Below are 26,825 nucleotides of genomic sequence, written 5' to 3' on the forward strand. Positions count from 1 at the left end.
TTACGGCCGGGGGATGAAAGCAGTGTCAAGAAAAATGTATGACTGAAAAACATAGGCCTGGTCTATCTGCAAAATCTCTGCTCTCAGCACACCGCCGCCGAGCAGCGCGCTACATCATAATTCACGTAATATCAGCGGCGTATAGCACGGAGAAAAAAAAGAAGAAGAAGAAGAAAAAAAGAAAGACATTGCCGCATGTTGACATACAAATATACCTTATACTTCATGCGAACTCCATGTTAATTGCTTTCAAGTGTGCACCCGTAATGAGATTTCGCCACGAGATTTTCCTCAGCGCGCGCGCGTGTGTATATATGTAGATGCATATACGCCGCAATTACCAAAATCAAATGAGATTTTTAAAGAATCATTGTCTTGAGTAATGCAAATGATGATCATCAAAATGTGGCGTGCTGCCATCATCGCCGTTCCTGCTGTATTTGTGTGTAAGTTTAATATTCAGCTCCTTCTCCGCTTAAAAATAAATATATAATGCAATATAAACAGACGTGAGAGGGAATAATATTCCACATCACAGACAACCTCGAATAACACTAAGGTGAACTCTTGTTGGATCCCACTTTAAAAGCCCCTGCCTCAAGAATTAAGCTTTTACACGTTCAATTTCCTGCCAATTTTACACAACATGACAGTGAATATGGAGAATAAACTTAATCCGTCGCACGCCGCGAAAAAAAACCCAAACTATTTTGTTGCGTTCTCAGTAAGATGCGCCTTCTGTGAGCCCCCCCTTCCTCCCCCTCCTCCCCACCTGCGCACTCCTCCAGTAAGAACAGAACTCCCGGCTCACGCCCACACGCTATTCGCTCACTCACTTTTTGCCCCGAACTGCCAGAGACAGCAAGAGGGGTTCAAAAACACAATCTGACTTTCGGCAAAGGTCAGATTTCTCACTCGGCATGTCTCTGGGCTTTGGGCACAAAAGCCACTGAATTCACATCTTTCAACTGGGCCGTAGCTTTTGTCCTGGGGAATGGAGGACTCGGGAGTGGGCCCTGCACCAGACCAGCCCCTCCTGGAGTGCACTGTCAGGGGCAGCCAAACGTCTGGCCCGGCGGCCCTTTGACTGATGTACCCCTACCATGTCACGCGCACGGCGGCGCGCACGCACACTCACACGCATACACACTCCACCTTGCCCTCAACATTCTCCCGCATGCTCCATACAATACCCTCGGACCACATCAAACGAAAAGCCCCACAGCTCCTTTTGAAAAGTAATGGTTTCGCCCCCAAAGATGGCAGCTCGAGGGCCAGAGGGCTGCAATGCATGGACGCCGAGCCCTCCCTCCCTCCCTCCATCCCTCCCAGGGCTCGCCGTTACATGAATAGAATCCATCCTGCACACGAACCGTCGGACAATACGAAGCGTAGAGATACTGTGGAAGTTTTTCGTGTTACGCGGCATCTGAAACAAAAGCATTTTCACATCCTATTTTCAACCACAGCTGCTGGAAATGTCAATTTCTAAAACAAAATTCGACAAATGACACCATCCTTTATCATGTAGCCCTTTTTTTTTCTTTTTTTTTATCTGTATCAATGATAGCTTTCACAAAAAAATATCAAAGATTTCTAAACATGTCGCTGCAGGGACTGTTCAGCCAAAAGTAATGATCCATATGGACCTGAGGCCTCCCACTTAATCTACCAAACAAAATATGTTTGCTTGCACGAAAAGTGATTGATGAAGAGCGGCCGCTGACGTTCGACAAAAGATTTTATCCAACACCTTTGCGACAGAATGAAAGTCTGGCTGCCACGTCAGGCCACGTTCAACAAAAACAACTGGGTTATTATTTTTTTTTTTTTTATCACGGCTAATGAAAAAAGCTGAAGCGGTATTTACAGTGCAGTGTTAGATCAAGGGTGGAACCTTTTGATAAAAACTCTTTTAAGGACATTTTCCTTTATGTGGCTTAGGAAGGAGGAGACGAGTTTTTTTTTCCTCTATTATTAACCCGGGTGACTCATCACGATTTCAGAATCAACCAAAACCAGTTTTATGTACATACTTTGGACTCCTTTTGACAACATGCAGGAACTGAAGACAGAACTATGTATTACTGTGTTATGGTTCACGGCCATAAAGTTGTTCATTTCCTCTTTTTTATAACCAGTAAATGGTAGCGAGACAACACCTTTATTCAAACTAAAACTGCTGCGGAGAACAGGAGGATCCGGTTACCTTTGGAAAGTCTGAACTTTCTCGTTATTTTGTGTCACTTCGCAAATTCCACATTCTTGACGCCGAGCCATGTTTACAGTATGTGGGCATTATGTACAAATGGCCCAGAGGCGCTTTGCATGCCACTGCGGAAGAAACTGCCAGGCAAATAAGGGGTTTGTCTTATAAAGTATTCATTGTCACCTGGTAACGGCCGTCGTTTATCATTTCACCTGAAATTACAATGAAAACTGATAGCTTATCAGAGAGAGGGAAGGCGAGCGAGCGCTCTCCGAGGGGGAGAGAGCAGCAAAGAAAGTGCACCGGCACCGAAATAGAGAGGACCTCCGTTTTTGTGCGAGAAGTGAAAGAGTTATTTGCTCTGAGCTAAAGTGCTGGAGTATTATTTCCATCAAATATTCTGAAAAACTCCCACTGCCTCTCCGCCAGGCGCGAGCGAGCATCATACGCAGAAAATTCCCTGGATATGATTGTGCCCTTTTAATGTGTACACATTAAACATTCAATGATGATTTAATAAGTGCTTACAAAATTTTCCCTTCACTTACTGTAGTTTAGATAAATACGGGGGTTTGAAAGCACACGGTGTTTGATTTAAATAATTAGTATGAAAGCCTCAAATACTTAAACAATAAAAGTATAATATATTTTAATAAACGTGTAATCTTTTCCTCCCTTTTTCTTTTGCTTTTTCTTTTTCTTTTTTTTTTTTTTAAAGTGTTGTGCTCCCCTCATTTGAATAGAGGCAGTGGAGGCTCCACCCCAAGAGAGTTGAAAGGCTAGAAGACCACAAAGATGGAAAGGCCAGCCCACTGAGGGAGGGAGAAAAAAAACTGCTCCGGTTCCTCTGCCATAATTTCCTATCAGCCTATTCAGACAACATCACCAACAGCTTGGTCTCTCTGTGTGTGTGTGTGTGTGTGAGAGAGAGTGGGAGAGAGAGTGTGTGTACGGGAGCAGAGGAGAGAGGGAGGCAGCGCATGAGAGGCAGAGAGAGCGACGCACACGGAGAGAGAGAGAGAGAGAGAAAAAGAGAGAGAGAGCGGGGAAGGGGGAGGCTCCGTATTCTTTCACCTACCCCCCCCGTCAAACCACAGGAAGGAGGGGCCAGACCCTAAGCTGCCAATCAAATCCGCTCGTGGCAGCCGGCATTATCTCAGCAACAAACTATTGACAGATTACATGTCAAGGAGTTTAGTGCTTGATTGAAGGAAGCCTTTTTTTTTTTATCTAGTTACTTTTCCGCTTTATTTCCCCCCTCCGCCGACCAACATTCGAATGACTTTCTAACAGAGTTGAGTAATATTATGAAAGTTACATGTCTGAGAGGATTTAACTTCGACTTCCCTGAATATGGTGAGTACTCTTTTTTCTTTTCTGTCTTCGTCTGATATGTTTTATTAGCTGACAGTTGTAAGGTGTGTCTTTATCTCTGACCAAATATTCAGACAGGGGGAAGTTGTTCATGATTAAACTATGTGCCAGCGCGTACGTATACCCGAGCGTTGCGACACCCTTATTTATAGCCCTTTGACAGTGCCCAAAGGTGACTGCAATATCAAATATGATTGCCCATTCCTCCGCCACACGGCTCGTGAAGCCGTGTTATATGCGGCACAACGTGTGGAGAAAGTTCTCAAAGCAAGTTTCATTTTCTCTTGTCAGAGTATATTTCTGTTCCAGTGCACGAGCGCAGCATTACTCCTCTCTGTCACTGTCTGTGTTTTTTTTTTTCTGTTTTTTTTTTTTACTTCATCCACCTTTTCCTCCTCTTCTGTAGCCCTTTCATCTTGTTTAAATGTTTTTGAATAAGCCAGTGTTTGGCTCTAGAAGCGCAGGTACCGGTTGGACTCACAGAGGCACTGGTAATGCCATTAGGGTAACCTGAATGGCCTAAGGGTTTGTTGCCAAGGGGACAAAGCAAACAAACTGTTGTGTTGCTTATGCTGTCACACATGTAAGGGCAACCAGAGCAGTGCTAACACCTTCCCAGGTACTTCTAATTAGTGTGTGTACGGAGCACAGGTGTTTGTTACATTAATGCACGAACACACCGAGAAATTAAATGAATTTAGCAAAAAATTACAAGCGAAAGTAAATTTTATTTAAAATATCCCGATAATATTGTTCCCATTTTTTTGTACAGATGCACCTTTGTTTTCACATTTGAACCTGTAGCTGCCTGCCACTCTGTGCGAGTACTTTTACAAAGACTAATTCATCCTGTTGTAACCGGATTACGCCTCGTAGTTATAAGCGTCGTCCCTCCTCACAACTTTACTTGAAAGAAGGTTTCTTCTTTGTATTTTTATTTTTTTTTAAATACGTCACATTTCACGGCCACATTTAGTTGTCTCTGTGTACTGTATATGTGCGTGTCTATATTGCATGCCCAGAGTGTCGTCTCCCTTTAATCATAAGGGTGTGTGTGTGTGTGTGTGTATTAATACAGTCTGTAAATTTCATATATATAGATAAATATGTGTACATATATATATACACACATATATATTCCTGTATATTAATGTCACTAGTCAGTAAGTGATCAAGAAGTTTTTAGACGCGTTGTGGATTCTCTTTCACTCATATCGTGGCCTATTTTTGAAACGTCTTATTTTTAAACTGATACAGGGTAAAAAATGTTTAGCAAAGGTTGTGGTATTTATGAGCAGCGTATATTTAATACAATTTAAAATTAGAGAAAGGATTTTTGTGAATATGTGTTCACATGTGCAAGATAAATCTTGAAAATGTTCGGGACGAATCTGCAATTCATACTTGAAGCAGACTTTGCTCCAGGCTGTCATTTTTAACATGTTAATTTGTCAGTTATGTACTTGCCCTCTCTGTATTTTATTTTTAAATCACCCCTTGTGTTTGCTATCTGCTGCTCTGTGTCAGCCCCTTTATAGCCTTTTCTGCTCTTTCGCTTTTACATGGCAGAAAAATAAAAACTCTTAAGCTGACGTTTCTTATTAAATGAACCCCTGGTAGAGTGTGCTGCAGACCTCTGTGACCACAGAGTTTCACAAACACGTGCAAGAGACAGACGTGAGTGCTCGGGTTATTATGTCTGGTTATTTAAGGTGTCCTGCATTATAGTTTTAAAATAACAACAAACAAGTTCAACTGTTATCGTGACACACCCTAATTTCAAACTTTTCGTCAGCCAGGAAAATGTTTTTCTCCCCTCTCGTGAGTCATAATGTTGATTGCCTTCTCCCTCACTGAGTTGTCTCATTAACCCTTTGTGGCCCTCTCCATCGTTTACGGTCTTCCACAAAACCAGGATGAAATGAGGGAGAAAAACAAGCCCGGGTCCGAGGGCCCTCAATAACCTTTTATCACAATTTAGCAATAACCTGAATCAATTTGATGTCTTAAGCAATAAAATATGCTGTTGCACTCCTATTTCTGCTGCTCCTTGGATGACAGTAAATTTACATTTTTTAATTAAACTAGCCGGAATTTTTATTAGGGGGCCGGGCTATGCTAATGGAAATGTTGTGTACAGCAGATTAACAGAGTTTTGAAATAAATTTAACAGGGAGACGTTTGGAGGGGAAAAAACGCGAGTCATTGTCTTTAACCTCTTTCATGCCGATTTCTCCTGGGGCATCCTCATATTCTAAGGAGCCTTGTCAGGGAAGAGTGCTTCTCAGCAACGAGGTGATTAGTATCGCCTTGTCAACTGAGGAAAAACACTCACATTCTCCAGATTTATTTATTTAACACACTGTCCGAATTATGACCAAAACAAAACAAAAAAAAAAAAGAAGATGCTGTGCATTTAAAAAAAAAAAAACAATCAAGAAAAAATGAACAGGAGCTGTGTTTATTTATGTGACACTTTCGGTGATATTTAGAAAAAAAATCTTATTTTCCTTTTTTAAATACTCCATTTAAATTCTTTCTACAAATTAAAATGCATTTTCCCGTTTTTACAAAGGGCCAAAAACGGCAGCCAGTGGCAGCGTATATGTTTGTGTAGTTTTATGGTCCGCTCTCAGCATTTGATTGATGTTGCGCGAGGCTGTGTGTATTATGCCTGGTTTTAGCAGAGTGGCAGGGGAAGAGAAGGGGGGACACAGACAGCAGACAAGGGCAGGGGTTTGTGTGTGTGTGTGTGTGTGTGTGTGTGTGTGTGTGTGTGTGTGTGTGTGGGGTGGGGTGGGGGGGGTTAAAGAGAAAGAGAGGGACAGCTGAGTCCTGATTGAGCATGTGCCCAGTCATCAGACACAAACCACCCAACGCTGTAATTACCTTAACCCCCCATCTTTTAATACCCAAATCACACCAACTGGCCTTTTCTTTTCTTTTCTTTTTTTTTTTTTTTTCTTCTTCCTACCGGCAGGAAGAGGAAACATCAGAGATCAAATGATCAAATAAACTCCAGATGCACGTGGGCTGCCATGCATCTTGCCGCAGTAGCCAGTGTTCAGGGCTACTTGATATGGGCCAGGAGCAAGGCAAGTGGCATCACCACCCCCTTTCTTCACTCCTGTGCACTCATGCAGCGGCCAACACCTAATTAAAACCTCAAAGCTCCCCGTCACCAATCTGGAGTAATGGCCTAATTAATACTTGGTGAAGAAATATTCCAGAATGATAAACAGGTTGCACCTCGGGTCTTCATTGCCTTTATTATCTAAAATATAACAGATAATGCATGTTTGTTAAACTGTTGCACTAAAAACGACGTGAGTGGAAAAGGTTAAATGTCTCAAAAAGGAAGGCAGCCGATTGCAAATTATCCCCTAATTTAAAAAAAAAAAAAAGTAATCTTTTTCTGCACGCATTTCTAATTTCTGTTTCTAGGGGCAAAGAAATCCAACCCCTGAATGTGCCGTGTCATGTATTCTGCTGTGCAGACTCAGTCAGAGGAGAAGCTTCCAGCAACTTTTTTTTTTTCTTCCTCGCTGGCTCGATTTTCCTTATCTTTACATATGAAATTATAATTTCATGCAAAGTAAGAGAGTAGAATAATCTCTAGTTGTTGATATGCCTTATAAGAGGGAAAAAGGAGAAAATGAAGGGTAATTAGCAGAGTGGAAGACTTTGGCGCGATTGTCTGAAAGCGTGGTCTCCACTGGCCATGAATGAATTTGCATGCTTCGCTTATCGAAGCGCACTTATTAGGCCAGCTGAAAGAGAGATTAAGCCGGCACAAAATGTGGTGACTAATCCTTTTAAATGTGGCGGGGGGTCTTTAAGGTGTGAACCAGCCCGTACCGGGGTTAGTGGGCATGGAATGTGACAGACCGCAGCTTCAACCTTTAGGAGCGGGACGCAAAAGGGGGGAACGTGGGGTTAACTATCGAATGACAAGGACAGCGATTGACACGGGCAATAAATTAAGAGTTTATCTCCCGGCCCTCTTATCAGTGGAATAAACACGGCAGGTGGGGTCAGCTTGTGTCAATGCCGTTTTTCGTTTTTTTCTACTCTCTTTTTCATTTAACAGTAATTATTGTCAGCAAGTCATAAGTAATATGTGTGACAAATACTTAAATGAAAGAGAAGAGGAGGTGCTGAAACAAATCTGTCTTCTCACTTTACGTTTTTTTTTTCTTCTTTTTTTTTCAAGTGTTGAGCACTTCTTTCGGTTTCAGTTCTCTGACACCTTTTCTTTGACAGTAATCCAGGCCCTGCTGTGAAAAGTCTTTTTTATATATATATATATATACATGTGTGTATACGTGTAATGGGACGGGAAAGTGAAGGAGTTGGGTGAAGGAAAAAAAAAAAGAAAGAACCCAGAAACAATCATGGAATGTGGGCGACGAAATATTTGCTCTGCCGAGTTGCAGAGCCGATACCTCCGCCTTCATCCTCAATCGTAATTGACTGCAAACAGCAACGTAGTGACGTTTAAACACCGTCCTGCTCCGTCTTTTGTGTCATCCACGCGTCTTCCACAATGAAACCCCTCAACTTCAGCTCTCCTTTCTTTCTTTCTTTCTTTCTTTCTTTTTTTTTTTTTTAATCTTGTGACATTCTATTCACTTGGGTCAGTAGCAGGCAGCACCGGTAATAATTACTGTCTGTACATGATAAATCTGAAGCCCAGCTGTTTGTTTCTGTCACAACAGGAAAAAAAAAAAAAAAAAAAAAAAGAAGGGGAGGGGGGCGGGGGGGGGGAGAAGGGAAGTATGCAGTTTGCCGGATTTCTTTCCTTTTTTGTTTTTTTTTTTTACTTGGTAACTTGATAGGATTACATGGTTCTGGAGCCCACACCTGTTAAGAGGCTGTTAGCAGAACAGTTGGCAGTCCCATAGCCACGGCTTAGCCTTTTTGCTGTCCGTTCTGTATCCCCTTTTGGGGATTTCACCCTGCATGTATGACGAGCTCCTCCGAGCTCCTGCCCCGGCTAGGGAGGAGTGAGGAGGGGAGAGCGCTCCTTGTGACACGCGAGCGGTGTATGTTTGATGTTAGACTGCGTATCCTACACTTGTGTGCTTGCGTGCGTGTCTGCGTCTGTGTGTGTGTGTGTGTGTGAGGCTGGGTCGGCTGACATCTCTTTTTCCCTCCCTCTCCTGAGAGATGTCGTCTGCCATCGGTTGTGCTTCCTCTCTCCAGCCTCAGTCGCGTCGGAGCCACCCTGGCAACAACATATAGACGGGTAACACGACAGCAAACAAAAAAAAAACAAACAAACAAAGAAAAAAAAAAAAGGAATTCGGCTCGTTCTCCGCGAGGGTGGTGGACAGGTGTTGGCAGAGTTGTAAAAATGCCCATATACAGGTTAAACCAGACGATTTAAATGATGAAGGGTTAGGTTGAGAGGTTTTGTGCATATTTTAGGAGTGCCACTGCCGTGTTGTTAATTAGAAATAGTTTTGCAAGGAGTGGAGTTATGAGTAACGCATCAAAATCGTTGCTTGTGTTCTCTTGTCCGGGTATTGTCAAAGTGGAGGAATAGCCACAGAAATAGCACGGGGAAGACGGTGTGTGTGTGTGTCTGTCTGTGTGTGTGTGTGTGTGTGTGTGTGTGGGAGAATCAGTGACTGTCATCGGATGCAGAAAATCACATTAGAGTAGGTAGTTTGGTGCCGTGGTGCGACGTTGTCTCGCTGCCTTATTTGGCATTCAGAGTCAGCAGCAACCCGGCTCTTGGGCTTCGTCACTTTTTTCGTGGGCCCTCAGCACCTGTTCCCCCTATTGTCCTGGAATTTTCTATATTTGGCAAGACTCACGCAAATTCGCGCGCGCGGGGCCGCTGTTCTTAACAGTCGGATGGCGGCGTTGAAACTCGCAAGAATAATTTTCCCTCTGCTCAGAAACTAGAAAACAAGATTGAACTTCAGAGGACTTCTCAGCAGGCCTCCTAAATGTCATGCTATCCCCCGCATGTTTGTGACACATTGCCAGAAGTGTGTATTATCTCCCCTCTGAAGCGCAAGAGAAATAAAAAAGGAGCAAAGTTAATAGATATCTCGGCCTAACTTTTAATTGTTCTGATATGTAATCGCTAAATGACAATAAAAGAAAAGGAACAGGGCCACTTTAAAAGCTTTATCTCTCCTGCTCTGTGCCCAAAGTGTCATGTCCATAACAGCACCACCTGATCTACAGAGTAAAATAACCGCTAAGGCTTATTGTTTGGACAATATTGGAACCCCCCCTCCCGACACCTACCCCCCCACTTCCATCCTCCTTCCCTCCCTCCCTGCCTCCCTTCTCCCAACACACACACACCCCACCCTCCCTCCTTCTCACCCCCCCACCACCACCACCACCACCACCCCACCCCTGCTTCTCTCCCCTCTCCCTTGATTCATTTCACCCACTGTCCTCGGCTGCTGGAAAATGGCGTTAATTTTTTTATTACCTGTTTGACTCTCCAGCCTTATTACTGTAGCCCCTTAATGTTCTCTGTAACCGTGGAAACCAGATGAATAAATGTCCGCCAAAGAAAATGAGATGATTAAACAGGTCACCCTTGCAAAACAAATTCGCTTGGTCGAGCGCAATTTGTGTACCAAGCGGCTGTCTTAACAGTTTGCTAACAAGGGGATTGTTTGCCAGACTAACTGACAGAGAGGGGAGGGTGTGGGGGTGTGTGTGTGTGTGTGTGTGTGTGTGTGTGGGGGTGGGGTGTGTGTGGGGTGTGGGGGGGGTGAAGATATCTGGGGAAAAGGATATGATTGAAGAGATAATATTTTAGATCGCCACGCTATTTGTCTCGTAGTATCTTTATTTTTCATAGTAATGTGATGTTTTCCTCGCTGTGCGCTCCTTAAATATTAGATAGACAAGTATCACTGTGTATTTATAAATTTAGGGGAGCCGTCCGCGTCCCCGTCGGAGGGATTTGGTCTGTGATCATCAGCAAGTGCAGCAGCAAATAGAATTTCCCTCATTTATGTGGCAACCAATCATTACTGCTAATTGTCCTTGAGGCCATCTGTATAGAATGACTCGTCCTCTATTGGTGTTGGAATGGTACCGGTCATGGATTTACTTGTCCAATAATGATACTTAACTCCTCCGTAGTCAGCGCAACTGCAGCCACGACTGCAGTAATAAATATGAAGGAGGTTTTCTTCTCAAATTAAACAGTAGCCCGAACAGCATCCTGGTTTTAAAGTGTTACTAGAGTTTCTTTCCCATGATGTCCCCGCCCTTCCCGTCCTTGTCCAAGAGTGATGTTCTCATATAACTTGTTTTAAACCAAAGCTCTCTGACAGCCATATGAAGCGTCTGGTGTTTTCATCTGGGAAAATAAGAGACTAGGTCGGGCAGATTTAGCCCATGTAAGGATAGGGCAAACACGCAGACTTGGATTAGAGTCAAGCCTGTGTTGCCATTCTGACCGCAAATCATAAATGTCGGGGACACGGCGGTGGTGTTGTTTATGGAAGGATGCCACGCTGCGCCACTCAAGGGTGTTGCCTGTTTGCATTGATGCACCACCACCACTTACCGCCTCTCGCTTTAAAACAACTTCCGCATCCCACTCAGCCCCAGCCATTTTGTCCCGTTACCAAAGCAGATCCCAAATGTTAACCACAGCTCCGGCCTCCAACTCCGAGCGAAGGCGGGGAGGGGCTGCTGCTCGAAGCGGGGCCTCGGCTCCTCTAAGTCAACTGTGGGACGGAAGATGGCGAGCTCGAGTTTTTCCACCGGTTGAGGGGGTATTTCATCCCAATACAGGGACACTATAGCTCAAAACTGAAAAGCACTTATGCATTATTGATGTTTTAATTTGTGCAAATGCCCAAGTCTTTGTTAAGTGATTATAGTGCTAGGGAGATAACAGGGGAGGTACTTCTCTATGAAACAAGAGCTTGCTTGCTGGCCGCACTGGGAAGCCATTGGACTAAATCTAACAAGTCCATGCTCCTACTCAGCAGAGGCAGGGAGGCGGGGGTTGTGGTGGAGGGAGGGAGGGAAGGAGGGAAGGAGGGAGGGAGCGACGAGAGTTGACTCAAAAATATCAACGTGTCTAAGATAAGAAAAAATTCAGCCGTTGATCTTTTGTCCTTATTTCAGCTACACCTCTCCCGTTTATGATGTCGGGTTTATAGGTCTTTTACATCCCTTATCAAAAATTATTTGATGTAAATACAATGGAACTGACCTGAAAAGCCCCATGTGTAAATACTCCTCGTGGCACACTAGAAACTGACCTTGGGAAAAGAATGCAAAGTTATAATGGTTGCAAAACAAGCCAATAAAATAATACCCCACAGAAAGGTGGGAGTTTGGGTAAATATAAAAGAGGAGAGAAGAGAAGCAGTTTTCTTTTGCCGCAATCATTAACTCAGAACAAAGGTTATCAGGGATGACATTTTTTTAAACTGTAATTTATGTAATCACCTGCTACAGTTAGCCTGCCACATAAACAGGTGATGGTGAGACAGGTTGAAACGTTCCTTCAGAAACGAGCGTGAGCACCGAGCTGAGCTAAAAAGATTTTCTCCCATATCCCAGTTGATCCAGCCTCCAACTTTATCTTAGATCTTTTTCATCGGTGCATAGAAACCTATGTTTCCTCTATTGTGCCATTCGGTGTCTGTGATGCTTGTCCAAACTCAACCCACATCTGCAGCTGTTCACACAGCCTGCCTTCCTGCAGCACCTAATGCATGTATAACCTGTAAATTATGCTGTATTCATTTAGCACAGACTGCATTAAAAAGAGCTCTATGAATGTCAACGCATGAGATAAGTGTCTTACTTTTGGCTTTGGTTTCAGTATTAGTCATTCCCCTTTGTTCTCCGGCTTTATTCTTTCTTTATTCTTTTGGAAAATCTGCTTGAGTGTGTGGAACCAGGCTTTGCCTTACGCTTTGAGGTCCCCGGTGGAGGTAAAACATGAGAGCACGCGTGTACGCGCACACACACTCACACACACACATGCACAGAGAGACCCACACACAGTAGGCTCTCAGGCTTCCCCAAGCATTTACTGCTTTATTAAGCTGTCTCATGAACCCACTAGCAGAACATGAGAATACAGGAAAAGAAAAAGAAAAAGAAAAGCCCATATTACTTAGATGATTTGATGTCATTTGTGGACTACAAAACGCTAGGCTTCATTGTGTGCGCAGGGAGAAAGAGCGAGAGCAGGGGGAGAAAAAAAAAAAAAGAAGTTGGCTTAGAAATTCAGAATTTCAATTAGCGTGCGTAATCTGAACCTGCCGGCTTTGATAGAGGCTTTTTTTTTTTTTTTTTTGCTAAGAATACAGCAGCACTTGTAAAACATTAATTAAGCAGACTTGTTTTTTTTAAAGGATGGAGTAAAGTGTGCTTTATGCAGTCCTTTTCACCGAACAAAAGGCAGTTACCTCACACAGAGCACCGCTTCACCCGAACCATTTGGAGAAAGAAAAAAAGGGGCCCGTTTGAATCGGAGGAAGAATAAAAAAAAAACAACACACAAAAAAAATAAAACACAAAAGACAAAAAAGAAGAGCCATTGAGAGTAATGTTCTAAAAGAGATGATATCATATGAGAGCGCGGCCTTTTGCTGAAGAATAGAAATGTATCCGTGCCTCGGTGAAACCTAAGCTTGGCACAGGAAAACGAGCCCCTATTTTAATGACTTTCTACCTGACAGATGACTTTAGACCGCCTTTTGGATCACATTGCCCTGACTTTGTCTCTTACATCATCAAATCATTGATTATTCATAGTTTATATGAATTGTTAATTGGTGGTAATGTGAGTTATTATGGTAGTTTCCTATTGAACGTAAAGAGATGACCAGAAAGGACAAACAAGCATCTCGAACTTGTTCTTTCTTTTCTTCTTCTTCTTCTTTTTTTTTTTTTTTTTTTGACTTGTTGATGGTTTGTGGTGAAGCCCATGGTATGTCTGCCTGTGCTGCACGGGGCCTCTTGAAATTTCTGCTCTTTTCTGCCTAGCGTGGCTACATGATACTGCAGGCTGACATGAACACTCCAAACAACAGTGATTAGCATTAAAGGGGATTACGCTCCATTCACACGCGTCACTTTTATTTTCCGTAAATGCATCAAGATAAAGAATAAAAAAAACAGAAACTACAACAACACTGCTATTCCCAATTGATCATTTACTAGGTTCAGACACAGATAATGGCCAAGATATAAAAAGCATGCTAAAGCTGATAATTTTTTTCCACCTATTATAAAACATAGGACACGTTTATGGCCCCTGCTTCTTGGAATATATAATATAAAAAGAAAAGAAAAGGATAAAGTCCCTGTCCCACATTTGCACACGGTGCTGTGCATGCATTCTCCACAGACTATTGTAAATCCTCTCGCAGTGGGTGATGAGTACACATACAGATGATACATTAAAACTGCCATAACTCGCACACCCAGCAAAGCTAAAAATCAATTGGAATGGATAGTTAAGCTGGCCCCTAAAAATCAATGAGCAATTCATGTCCTTGATCACAGAGTGTCATTCCTCTCAATGTTAGAGGCTGATGAGGCCTGAACACACGGGCACACTCACAATCAGCACAAACGTACAGGAAACATGCGTGCACGTCCTACCGTACCGACGCAAGAAGTTCAGACTTAATTAAACAGTTTCGTGGGGGACGTTCATTTGAAATACGCCCGCACTTTTAAACACCTCCTTTTGATATCTTGAAAGCGAGTTTCGCCTGCATTTATTATGGCCCGTTCTACCGTAAAACCAAATAGCTGTGCAAAAGTAATTTACGTAGTGGGTTTAAACGAAGTCGGGGTGTTTCATCGCAGTCAGCTGGTGAATACGACATATTGGACATAGCAGGGAGTCGCATTTCAAAGCTCGTGTTGTTGTTTTTAACGGAGCAAAATGTTGCAATCTGACGACATTGTACACCAAGCCTGGAAAATAGAGATGACCTTACAGCCGTTGGTGGTGGTGGTGGTGGTGATGAAGAGGGTGGTGGGGGGGCACACGGACATACACACTCTCACAGTGGTCTTTCGTGTGGGAAGAGGAGACACGGCTGGCCGAATGAGGAGGATGAAAATTCTGTTTCAAAATAGCAATTTTGCCCTTATTAATGCCATTAGTGTAACAGTCATAATGGATCAAATCAACGGATGACCGAAGCAACTCCCCTGTCTCCGCGCTATGACGGGATCACGTCGGGAGCAATTTAGGCATTTTATGTTGACGAGTGAAGTTTCGATGTGCCGCCGTGTCCTGCAAGACCGGCCCCTAAATTATGCCCACAGTTTCTCTTCTCTTCAGCCGTTTCTTTCAGCGCACGTTTATTTTGGTGCCTTTTCGAACATCCGTGCGCTCCCGCTGCCTTTGATTTAGGCCACCTTTCAGAAGAGTGGCCCCCTTTTTTGATGGGAACTGCTGTATTTTTAATCCCGATTTAGACACTTTGCGTCCCTCCGTTACCAATAACAGACAGAAGAATCCTACGCCTTAAATCATGCCTGCATTCTTCAATTTCTTCTTTCGTTTGCATCCCTAAACCGTTTCCCCCCTCAAACACCATTCTCCTTATTTGTCCATGGTGTCTTGGTTGTTTGGGGGGGGGGGGTAGGCGGGGTAGTAGTTATGAGTTAGCAGTTGCTCGACCTTAACAGGTGGCCCTCTTTTACGATCTATTACTCTGGTAACATTTGAAAGCGCCATTCAGCCCCGCTCGCTAAATGCCTCAGATTTGGGGAGAGGGCCTTCGAAACAGTTGTCGCTTGTCAGAGAGGAGCGGGGAGTCTGGAGGACCGGTGGAACAGTTGCTCCTCTCCTCGTCGAGGTGAGAAATTTTCCGGCAGCTGTCACTCGACCTCTTTACCTCGTGTCTTTTCGGAGGGTTGTTTTTTTTTTTTTCTCCCTCATTTCCAATAAAGCAGAAATGAATGTTTGCGGCAACTGTCGGGGAGCTGGGGGGGGGGGGGGGGGGGGGGCGAACTCCGGCGCTGTGTCCTGTCACTCAAAGCCTCACTCGTGTGTGTCCTCCTCTGCACGTTTCATCAGCCGCCAATCACGGGGCGCGCGTGAGGCGGCTCTTCCCTCTTATGGTTCGCAGACTCTGGCGGTTTATTATTTAATGCGGGGGTATCTTAAATCTCTTTTTGTTTGGCCGTACAACGAAGCAAAATGTTCCGTACAGTTGCCTCTGTTCTCTCCCTCCTCGACTGCATTACGGTTCTCCCTCCCGTTCCCTCTTCCTTTCCCCTCACCCCACCCACCCCCCTCACCAGCCCCCCCCCCTCCTCAATCCATCTGCATCATGTCGATCTGTCAGACTGCCAGTGTCTGTTCCAATTAGATTCCACTTAATACACGTAACCTCGATTAACACGCAATCAAGCCCAGATAAATCACGTCCTTTAAGTCCCCCCTCTGCCTCTCCTGTGTTGCTTTGCATCACTCAGTTTTCCCCAACAAGCTTTGCTTCGCCACAGTCATCGGTCACAATGTATAAAATCACACGCTGACTGCGCGAGCAGGCGAACTTGGAAAATGTCTGCAGAGGTGACATTTTGCGGCGGAGACAGGTGATTCTCCACCTCTAACCAAACGCTCCATCTTTCGCGCGCCGCTCATCTCTGTTTCCCGTAATGCGAACTTCCTCTCGCGTTTCCACCCAGACGCTTGTTGGTGCCCTTCTCACCCCAGAAGATGAAGGTGTCTTAATTACATCTTTGGTTAAAAAGCTACAAAAGACACCCTGGGCTTTCTCGTACATTGTGGGAGGCTGTGTAGTCTATTGTCTCTGTGACCTTTTTAGCTAGCGGACAATTGGTTTGACTAGATTACAAATTAAGACACAGCACCAGGCACTTAGAAGGCAAGTCTGTTAGAGAGCAGTTCTATTACTACCAGCCTGTGAAAGCCACTGGGCCATACATTTTAAGCATCACATAAACGGCCACAAAGTCAGGCATCAAATGCGCATTGTTCCGTATCTATAAAATATAAAGTTACATTTGCTTTAATGATTCCTGCAATGCCATAGTGAGTCTTTGCCAGTGGCTGAAAGGGAAAACACACATAGCTGCTACGGAATCATGGATGATTATAATTCTTTTAACAAAGTTAATAATTTACACTGTTTATGCTAATAAGAGAGAAGAGGACTGTTGAATTACCAAACAGCAAAAAAAAAAAAAAAAACACTAAAAATACAAAGCAAATGAAAACAACCTGGGGCACTGAGAATGCACACACAGCACTCTTGGGGTCTTCTTTTATTAATCGCAGCTAAAAGTGCTAACATTGACATGTTGAACAGATTAGCCTCTTTAATAACGGGGCGGGTCAACATGGCTGCCGCTGCTGATCCGTGAGGATATCCTGTCGGGAGGCAGATAGCCCTGCGTTTCATATTCTGACCCTTGCCTCTGCGGGGTTAGCCCCTCGTTGCTAAACGTATACCGAACGCGTCCTTTTCCTTCTCCGACCCGCCGCGCCCGCGTGAGGCGTTCTCACGGTTTTGCAGTAGCCGTGCCTCAGAAGTGGAATCTGTGGCCAGTCAGAGATCTGGCTTTGTTTCACACGGCGACAGCTTGTGTCATACACGTTCAGGCTGCCGCTTTGCAGCATTAATGGTTTTAAATATCTCAATGCTAGTTGGAGCTGACAGGGCCTGTTGGCGTGTGGTGTGTAAATAGGGCTTGGATTTAAAATAAATTAAGCTATGAGAAAGGCTCACGTTGATCCATTTCTTATCTCCTCTGCTACCCTGTCAGCCACAAGCCCTTTCCAATCGTCTGCGCAAGTTAAGGGACAAGCAGTCGCACGGTTTCTAGCATGCAAGAATACCACTATAAACTTAAACACATATACTCCTTTGAAACTGTCGATCTCCGTTAAGCATTTTTTTATTTAATTAGTACCGGGTGCAAACAAAAGGAGTCAACCTAATGACGTTGTCCTCTCCCTCTACAAACTCTTCACAGCTACAACAATGTTGCACTGTCTCTTTAAAAGGGGTGACAGTTGTGACTATAAGTTGAGCTATTTTCTTTTCTCTTTCCCAGAGAAAAAAAAAGAAAAAAGGGAGAATAACACTGATGAGTTTTAACAGCTTCAGCCAGGCGATGGGCAAATATAATAAGTGTTTTCGTAGACGTCACCAATGATTATCTCATCTGGGCATTTTGGGTGAATGTAGTGGATTTAGAGGCTCGTCTCCCATTGTGCTGACATCACCCTTTAACAAACCAAATTAAATCATGGCTAGAATCATTTGAATCTCTCCCAGAGTCGGCCTCAAATGAAAGTCTGGGAAAAAAAAAAATCGCTAAGGGAACACTGTGTGTGTGTGTGTGTGAGAGAGAGAGAGTTTGATGGGGGTGTGTACTGTGGAAATGGGGGCAAATTTACTCTCACACTGAATAATAATAGGATAAAGTCTGCAAATATTTTAATTCTTAAGAGAATTTAAAAGACAGTTGAGACACAGCGGCGTGTTCTCGCGTTTTTCTTTTTTTCCCTTTTTGATGTCATCGTTAATTTTGCTTTCTGTGTTTAAATTTAACACAAAAAAAAATATACGGCAGCTGTAATTTTAGACAGTTAGATGAAAGGACACGGGAGTCCCGGTTTCAACTGCCAGGCAATGTTGTATATGGAAAGTGTGTTTTGATACTGATACCAGTATGACACATTACTGTCAGGAAAAGACAAAATGACACCTGTGTGTTTTCTAAACACACTGTGATGACGTGACACTGTAACAACTCATACATGCCAGTCTTTTACAGTAATCGCGATCATTTTCATGGCCTGTTAACGTTTCATTTGAAATGTATATATATATCTTTATATATATATAGATATATATATATATTTTTTCGTTAGCTTGAAAAACAAGTTGGAATAAAAGTACCTGTCTTAAACTTCTCTGTGTTGTGCATCAGTCCTAAGATAAGCGCTACTAGTGCTTCAGGAACGCGCAGAGATTCGTCATCTGTCCCGTCTCAGCGCTCGTGTCGTAGTCGGTCACCCACGACCTTGTGAAATGAACAAAGGTAAGAGGGATAGAAAGTAAAAGGAGTGGTGCAAAAAGGTGGTGGTTGGTTCGTGTGTGCGCGTGTGTGTGTGTGTTGGGGAGGCGGTGCGGAGGAGGGGGGTTGCCTCAACTCAGCCAACGTGGCCTGATGTGACAGGATTAGCTAAGCCCCGGTGAACATGGCTGGTACTGCGAGCCCGCGTGTGCGTCCGCCAGTGTTTGTGTGCGGGCGGGCGGGAAGTGCGCACAGCAGACTGGGAGCCCAGAACTGCTGCTTGCCACCAGCCGAGCCAAGACAAGACATGGGAGATCAACAGCGTGTCGGCCCATCACTGCCATCAAGCCCTAGCAGTCATCACCCTCCCCTTCCACCAATGGGAGAGAGCCAGACCAGAGAAGATGCAGCCAAAGGAGTCACAGATACATCGGGTGGGGTGGAGGTGGGGTGGGGGGGGGGCAGACGCAGTGGGGGAATAGTGGGCGTGCAGCTGGGGCTAAAGTGAACGTGAGTTGGAAAATGATCCTATTAAATTGAATTAAAGAGGCAGTCTTCATTTACCCCAAGAATGATGGATTTGGATAATTAACAGTGTTAATGGGGACTGGTTAAAGAGGGCAAGGGTAACCGGTGGTTGCAGACACATAGCAAAGAGGCCAGGTCAGGAATACATTGTGTTCAGCTGAATGGCCTTTTTTTTTTTTTTTTGCCACCCCTCTTGCTGCAACTCACGGTCACTTGTTGGGCATTATTCTATAAAATTAAAAATTTCAAGGTTTTTTCTCCACACGGCTTTACTTTTATAAAAGCAAAGCATCTGCACAATAAAGCGAGCGCAGCTGGTCAAAGCGCGTTACACTCCGCGGTTTTGCACCGGGCCCGCTGAGTAGCGCTGCACATGAATGGGGATATAAAAGCAATAGGAAAGTGTCGCTGACGAGCGTCTAGGTTTAGTGTCGATATATTTTGTAGTAGTGCGCTGCAGCAGCGAGTGCATTACACCAGTTTAATGCCCTCTTCTCGGGACCTAATTATGGCACTGGTAGTGTGCGAGAAGTGTGCGTGCGCACGCACACATGTGGTGGTGCGTTGGTGCGCTTGTGAGCCTGGGTTTTCACTTTGGTCAGTGCACAAACCCTATCTGCATGTCCTTAATTCTTGATGATGTGCAGGCCTTAGGCAGTGTGTGCATGTGTGTGTGTGTGTGTGTGTGTGTGTGATGGAGAGGATGCCTGCCTGCGTGCCAAGTTGAAGTGATTGGGCGGCAGGGCATGGGCCCTCATCCCGCTGAAAAATCCAGTTGCTTTGCTCACAGGAGCCGACTGGCTGTGTTCCACCACTAGTTTCCACAGTCTAGTCAGGACCAGTGACACCCTGCCGCACAGGAGCACCTTTTATAGGGAGCTACGTGTCACTGTTAGCGTCGTGTTAATTCTTCTCGGCCCTTTAATTTTTTCAGCACGTATATTCGTGCTGCATTGCTTGAAGTCGGCCGGTTTTCTGTCAGACACAGATCTGTGGGTGCAATCAGTTTCACCAGTCGAGGAAGAGCCTCTGCTGATGAGTAACACGGCTTACCTGCGCTCTGATTAGGCAGAGAATGTCTTAAGTAAGGGGCTCAAATAATTTAATGCTACTTTTCTCCTTTCGAAAAAATTAACACCACAGTCGCATGCGTGTGTGTAACTGAGAGAGTGATAGAGTGTGTGGAAAAAAACAATCTCATCAAGCAGGAGGCCGTTTGCTTAGCAAGAGCTGACAGTCTTTGTGTATGTAAATGAAGAATTTAGACTAATGGAGTTGAACCATTTCTAATTTTGTGATGGCAAGAGGATTTTGATTGAAAGTAATTAAGCAAGCTAGCTGTAAAATTAATTAAAGCAAAAGGAGGGGGGGACTTTTATTGGATTGGATAGCGATATAGCTGCTGTCAGGCAGGGGGACAAATGGGGGTGACCTGGATTCTCTGCCCTCCCTCCTCCCACTCGGGACTTTTATGTCACTTTAATCTCCTTAGAGCGGCTGGTGTGCATTTGTTTGAAATAATCAAGGAAATATGGTCAGAAATTGTCAGCTTTCAGATCTAATTTACCTGACAGCCTCGCAAGAGCGCGTGCACGCGCAGGCATGCATGTGACAGTGGCAGGTCTTTTTTTTTTTTTTTTTTTTTTTCTCCTCCCTTCCTTGCCCTCTCCTCAGCTTTGTGGAAAATGCTTTTGACAGTCTTGAAGCATCTTGGTTGTCGGAGGGGCGGGGGGGGGGAGACGAGGAACTTGGGTGGCTTTAAGATGGACATTTCAATGAGGCGTGTTTGGCCCGGCTTAGCACCTCTGACACTGTTGTGTGCGTGCACACGCGCACCAACATGCTTAATTGCCTCTGTAACATATTCAGACTCCATTTGGCCACTGTACCCCGACTCCGCAGCCTCTGTTGTCTGCAGGTAGACTAAACGAGCAGAAGCAGATTACAGCCATGACAAAGCCTGTTACAACTACTTAACCACTGACAAATAAGATTGCGCAGTCCCATACAAATAGAAATGCTACTTATTAGTCTTTTGTTTTTGAACAGCTAAACATCTAAATCACATTTTAAGCCAGTATTGCTTTTTTTTTAATTTTTTTATTTTTTTAAATAAGCCCAAACTTTTAATAACGTGAAGCTAACAGCCAGTCATAATATACCCCTGCTAATGTCCTGCGACATCTATATGGCTTTGAGCTGTATGGGGTCCATATTAAAGGCAGCAGAGTTTCCCAGGATTCCACGGTGGATGAGATGTCGCTTCCTCTTAAAGGTTCTCTGTGCTGTTGCTGTTGTTGGTGACATAGGGTCTCACCGTGGCCCTCGGTACCCCCTGAAGAGACAGAAAATTAAGGCCTATGCTCCAGACGCCACCACGCCACCGTGCTTCTCCCACTCCTCTGGGAAAGCAGCGCTGCGCCACCATAGGGGCCCCTAACAGGATTAGGGAGCCCTCTGAAAATAGGACCTCGGCTCCAAAAAACCCTCTCACCCGCTGCATCGGCCCAAAGGATTCCCCCTACAGTTCACCCCTGCCCTGCCCCCCCCCCATAAGATGGCTCCGCCCCCTGTTTTATCAATTAATGTAATAAAAGGTAGAACAAAGAGCTGTCTTTCTCCCACTCTGTAATTAGAGGGGGAGATCTCCTGAGGACTGGCATTCCTTGGGCCTGAAAAACATGATTCCCACCCGCACCCCCTCCACTCTGCTGCCGCCACTCAAGCGGAACATGGCTCCTCGATGTATAAGGGCGATAATGTAAATGTAGTGTAGTGTGCCAGGCAAACCCGACGCAACCTATTTTGCGGTAGCTTTATCTGAGTGTGAACAAATGAATGAAACATTTGCGAGAGTGATACATTATTAACTCTAATTGATTCTTCTATAACACTATACATTCACTGTCACCTTCGCTTTGGCTCCCTGAATCGCTCTTGTCGCTGTCCCTATTCTAACACGTTACGTGTCACCGCACACTGTTAACAAATGTGATAAAACCACCTGAATCGAGAATATCAGGTATGGCGTCCGCCTATGTGTGTTTTTGTCTGTTAAGGTGAGATACTGCAGACTGTGCATGTGTGCATGCGTCTCTTCCACTCTCTTGTGCTTCGCCGTGTCTACGTCGGTGTGAAAGTAAAAGGGAGCAGGTTGAGTGTTCCCGCTTTCACAGCCACTGGAGCTTTCGATAGGAATTAGTTTTACAACATATGCAAATCAAATACCCCCCCCACCCCCTGCCCCTCCCACACCCCCCAAAAAAGGGGGTCTTTAAATGACAGGTTGATATGTGATTAAACGACAATTAGAGTGCTGAAAATAAGTGTCGGCAGTAGGTCAAGCACCGGGCGGCTCAGCTAAAAGGTAGCAGACTATTGAGCAGAAAACATTCCCAGGCGGAGGCAAGGAACAAGACCCAAAACAAATTAGAGAGGTGAAGGGGGGACAAGGTTGGCACTGTGTTCCAATAAACCCACAACAAAAACAAGTTCTGTGTTTTGCCTCAACGACTGAAGACGGACTATTTGCGATTAGAGCGGAAAACTGTAGGCCACGGACGAACATAAACACACCCGTGTACCGCACCGGACCTGGCACCGGATTCAAAGTGTCGCACTCGACCGGCATGTTAACCTTTAGCGCCCCCCCCGGCCCTCGACTTAAACGGTGCCGACTGCCCCGGCGTCGGCCGGACCCCCACACCTCCGCTGCCCTTTAAGTTAAAAGTAAATGGGCACGAGGGATTCTTTCCCCTCTCGGTGTCTTTCTTTCATACACGCACATGCACACAAACATAGAGGCGGAGACATAAAAGGGCTCACGCTTATTCTGGCACAGATGGCAGATGGCCCTGTCCCCATAATCCCCTTTGATGCTGCAGTGGGCAGCGGCTCCCGAACATCTATGAAGCCAAAGCTCCCAACAAAACTTGAGCTACTTTTCCTTTAACTGACCCCAATTGCCAAGGAGCTGTTAGCTGTCAGACCTGGTTAAGAGCGTCTTTACGGGGAGGAGAGTGAAGGGCACAGGTCTCTCCTCTCTCCCCGTTCAGCTTCCTGTTTGTCACAGGCTGTTCATTCCACCTCCACGGCACGGCTGCGAAAGCGCGTCGACTTTCGTAGTACAACTTGTCGAATAGACGACTCTCGTTTCCTCCTCCGGTCCTCCTCGCAGGGAAAGGAGTTCACAGGCTCTAATATTGGAGCCACAGATGGCAGGAGGTGGGCTAAGAGGCTTAGATTTCAACAAAGAGCTCACCTTAATTATTGTCAGTTGTTAAAGAAAGAGTGTTTTCTTTTTTTTTTTTGCCTTTGTTTCCGCTGCTCCTGCACGTGCTGCGCACAAGTAGAAAATAAAACTAAAAGCGCCGTATCGTCTTTTTATTTTAAACCGGTTTATATATGTTTTCACACGTCTTTCTTTGGCGGCCGTCGTCTCAGACGCCTGCACGAGTGGATGCTTCAGTTTAGAGAGCTGATGAAGCAAATCCGCTATCTCTGAAGAAAGGGGTGCAGCCTGATAAGATAAAAATAACCGTGATACTAATAGAGTTTTTAAAAATGAGTCATTTTTTCACACTATTATCGTAGTTTGCATTCTCCAAATTTTGCAAACAGTCCCATTAAACCTCTCAATGCTCTCTGATTCTGATTCTGTGTTAAACATCCCTGATTAAATTTAGGATCACTCGCCCTAATGTTTGAGTGAACCTGCGCCACGAAGCGGCTCTCTGCTTCCCCTATTAATTGTGCTCTGTAAATAGAATAAAACGTGAACTCATGTCTTAACCTTAGTCTTAAATAATTTCCTCCTCCTAATGTAGGGCCCCTCCGTTCTCTCGACTCTAATTGGAGGACAGTAGTTAAACGAGTCGCCGGCTGCACAGGCGACTGCCTCAGCCTCTTCTGTTTCACTTGGAAAGGAACAGATCCTCGCACAAACGGGTAGTTCCCCCGGACTGCCCGCGCGTTCACAGAGAAAATTTCTGCACCGTTCGATTATGTATTATCATTTGAGAGCTTTGGGGGGGATAATCATCGCTGAGATGTGCTCACGTTTCCAGCAGGTCTGCTGAGATGTACGTAGCTAATGGGATTGGGCTTTTTTTCTACCCCTCTCCTGTGGCGTTATGGAGCTGGCAGCTGAACTTGAACGAATGCGCATGGTGCTGAGTCGAGCACAGGACTATTTCAAGACTGAAATGCGATTGTTTTAATACTTTAATCCACCTGTCCTTGGCATTCAGGATGTTGCAGAAGTCGCCTAATTATTTTAGTGCCCTCTATCCTTCCTGGTTGAAATACAGCAGACAGCAGCACACTACCGCTGATAATAAATAAGGAGGTTTATTCTTTCTTTAAATAGTTATTAATAAAATAGAAACTCGGTTATCTATCTTTAAGGAAAATATTAAATTTCGGTTAAATATTATAACATACAACGTCCGAATCTTAACTTTAAAAAATAATAATGATAAAAAAAAATCATAGCATAATTGAAATTTTAAAAATGCATGTATGCAAAGAGGATCTGAAATACTCCAAATCACTTTAAAGAGCAAGCCATTTAACAGCCAGAATTCTCCGAATTGTTCCAGGTTCCAGCAGCGATAGAATGCAAACACAAATATTTTCTTTTAATTAAAAATGCCTCGTCTTGCTGTATCCTCCCCCAAGCCTGCTGCCAGCTCTCAACGACCCCCCAGCGCACACGCAAACACACACACACACCCACACACACACACACACAGCACAAAAGGCTCGTGATGCTACATTCAAACCCAGCACCACTCATACTCACATACATTCATCCAAATTTGAAAAAAAAGTAATTATTTTAATTGTGTCTGAGCCATGGACTCCTCTTGACTAGCTGCTAATCTGTCAGACACTGGTTGTCAATTGAGAACCAGGGACACCAGCAGTGACGGCTGCCCAGTCCAGTGATAGCCCCCCGAGGGGCAGTTACCAACCCATAAAAAAAAGAGAAAAAAAAAAAAAAATCCCACCTTCTTGTGCAGCCCCCCCACCCTTCATTCACTCTGTCCAGTTTAACAGAACTAGCGCTGGCACTAAAAGGTGGAGGTCTACACGTCTGTGTGTGTATTCTGGTTTGGGACGGTGGTCGCGTTGGTGCGTGTTTGTCTACGTACGTGTGGTTTGGTGAGGGTGTGGGGGGTGGTGGCGGCTTGATAGTAATGCATGTTGATGGCTTCAGAGATACTTCATTTCAGAAACAGGGGCCTCATTAACTGTAGTCTTCATCAGGCCAGCGAGCAGCGGGCACATTAGGGGTCCACAGGAAGTTAGAGTACAGCAGGAGAGTGCATTAGGGAGGCCTGGGGAGACACACGCTCTCTCTTCCCCTCAGTTCCACTTCCACCTCCAGTGCTTTTCTATATCTTAATGCACCTTTCAGAGGAATTTGGATAGAGGTCAATAATTATGCTCTTTAAATTATTCAGTCGAGGTCCTCTGTAATTGTGCTTTTTAGAGCTCGGACATTGACAACATGGTTTACTGCACCACTACTGGGGCCCGGTCTGACCGGATGAATCAGTACAGAAGTAAGAGAATGAGCGTCTGAGTGTGTTTCACTTCCCTCACCGCCGGCTCACATCTGACGTAGGAGTGATCTTATAAGAAAGATTTCAATGGGCGTCAACGCCAAACGAGCAAAATTAACCACTTTGCTGAGTGAATCAGGGCCCGGGGTTCTCCGCGAGGGCACGCCGGTGTCAGGGAGCTAGCGGACTACCAGCCGCTGTGTGGGAATGTTTGGTTTGGGACGCGAGCGTGTTATTTCTGTAACATCGAGGAGAGGAAAGCCCAAACTGCAAGGGTAGCAGAAAAAAAAAAAAAAAATTAACCAAACTTTCTCCACAAAGCCGGGCCCCCGACAACGTTTGACTGCACATGATAACATTGTCCGTCCGCACAACAAGTCCTCTTTCAGCCACAGATTATTAACACATCACTGAAGGCGGCTGAGCGCGTTTCATTGTTGTTACAGGGTCTAATATTTATATTTATCTAGTTGGGAGAGGCACTGACAAACATGTCACACACCTGCACCTTGTGTAGCGCGCGACACTGCAGCTCGGTGTCAGAGAAAGAGCCTGTACAGTAGAGTTTTGTTGGGGCGAAAGGAAAGACTGTAATTACTGTCTGGCGATTCATCTAGTCACTGCATAAAATAGTGTTTATCCAGTCGCCCGTGTTTCTGTCGTGGCTGAGGGAGGGGAGGGTCATGTTTTGCACAAGCGAGACAGCCAGGGCAATCAGGAGAAGAATCGTGACTCCAAAACATTCAGCCTTTTCTTTCTTTTCTCTCTCCCTTCCTCCCTTTGTCTTTTTTTTTTTTCACTTGCTGTCTCTCTGTCTCCGTTTCCCTCCCTCTCTCGGGTTGAGAAGTGGTGCCTCTGAAAATGAGATGCCCTCCCCACCCCACCCCACACCTCCCTCCTCCCTCGACACACCCACACACAAATAAACATAAAAAGCTAATTTGTTAGCGCCCTCATTTCGGAGGCCCGAGCAGGAGAATATTGTTGGGGAGAAAAGTAATGCTTTGTCAAATGTTGACATGTGTTGCAAACATGAGGCCTTCAGCGGCAGCGTTTCCTACAGCAGCTCAGGCACAGTGTCGGCACAGGGAAGAGGATGCCTCGAAACGAGA

At 44.8% G+C, this 26,825-nt stretch overlaps 1 protein-coding gene across 1 annotated transcript in view; it reads left to right on the forward strand.

Annotated features, from left to right (window-relative positions):
- The first annotated feature begins 2,731 nt into the window (after positions 1–2,731).
- Positions 2,732–26,825, forward strand: part of casz1 (castor zinc finger 1) — a 77,049-nt gene continuing 52,955 nt past the window's right edge. Inside the window, exon 1 of the mRNA XM_047583704.1 lies at positions 2,732–3,565. Within this exon, the coding sequence (XP_047439660.1) occupies positions 3,517–3,565 (49 nt within the window). The 5' untranslated portion in view covers positions 2,732–3,516. The remainder of the gene's footprint in view (positions 3,566–26,825) is intronic.

Source organism: Mugil cephalus, chromosome 1 (genome assembly GCF_022458985.1).
Source record: "Mugil cephalus isolate CIBA_MC_2020 chromosome 1, CIBA_Mcephalus_1.1, whole genome shotgun sequence".
In the NCBI taxonomy this organism is placed as follows: Eukaryota; Metazoa; Chordata; class Actinopteri; order Mugiliformes; family Mugilidae; genus Mugil; species Mugil cephalus.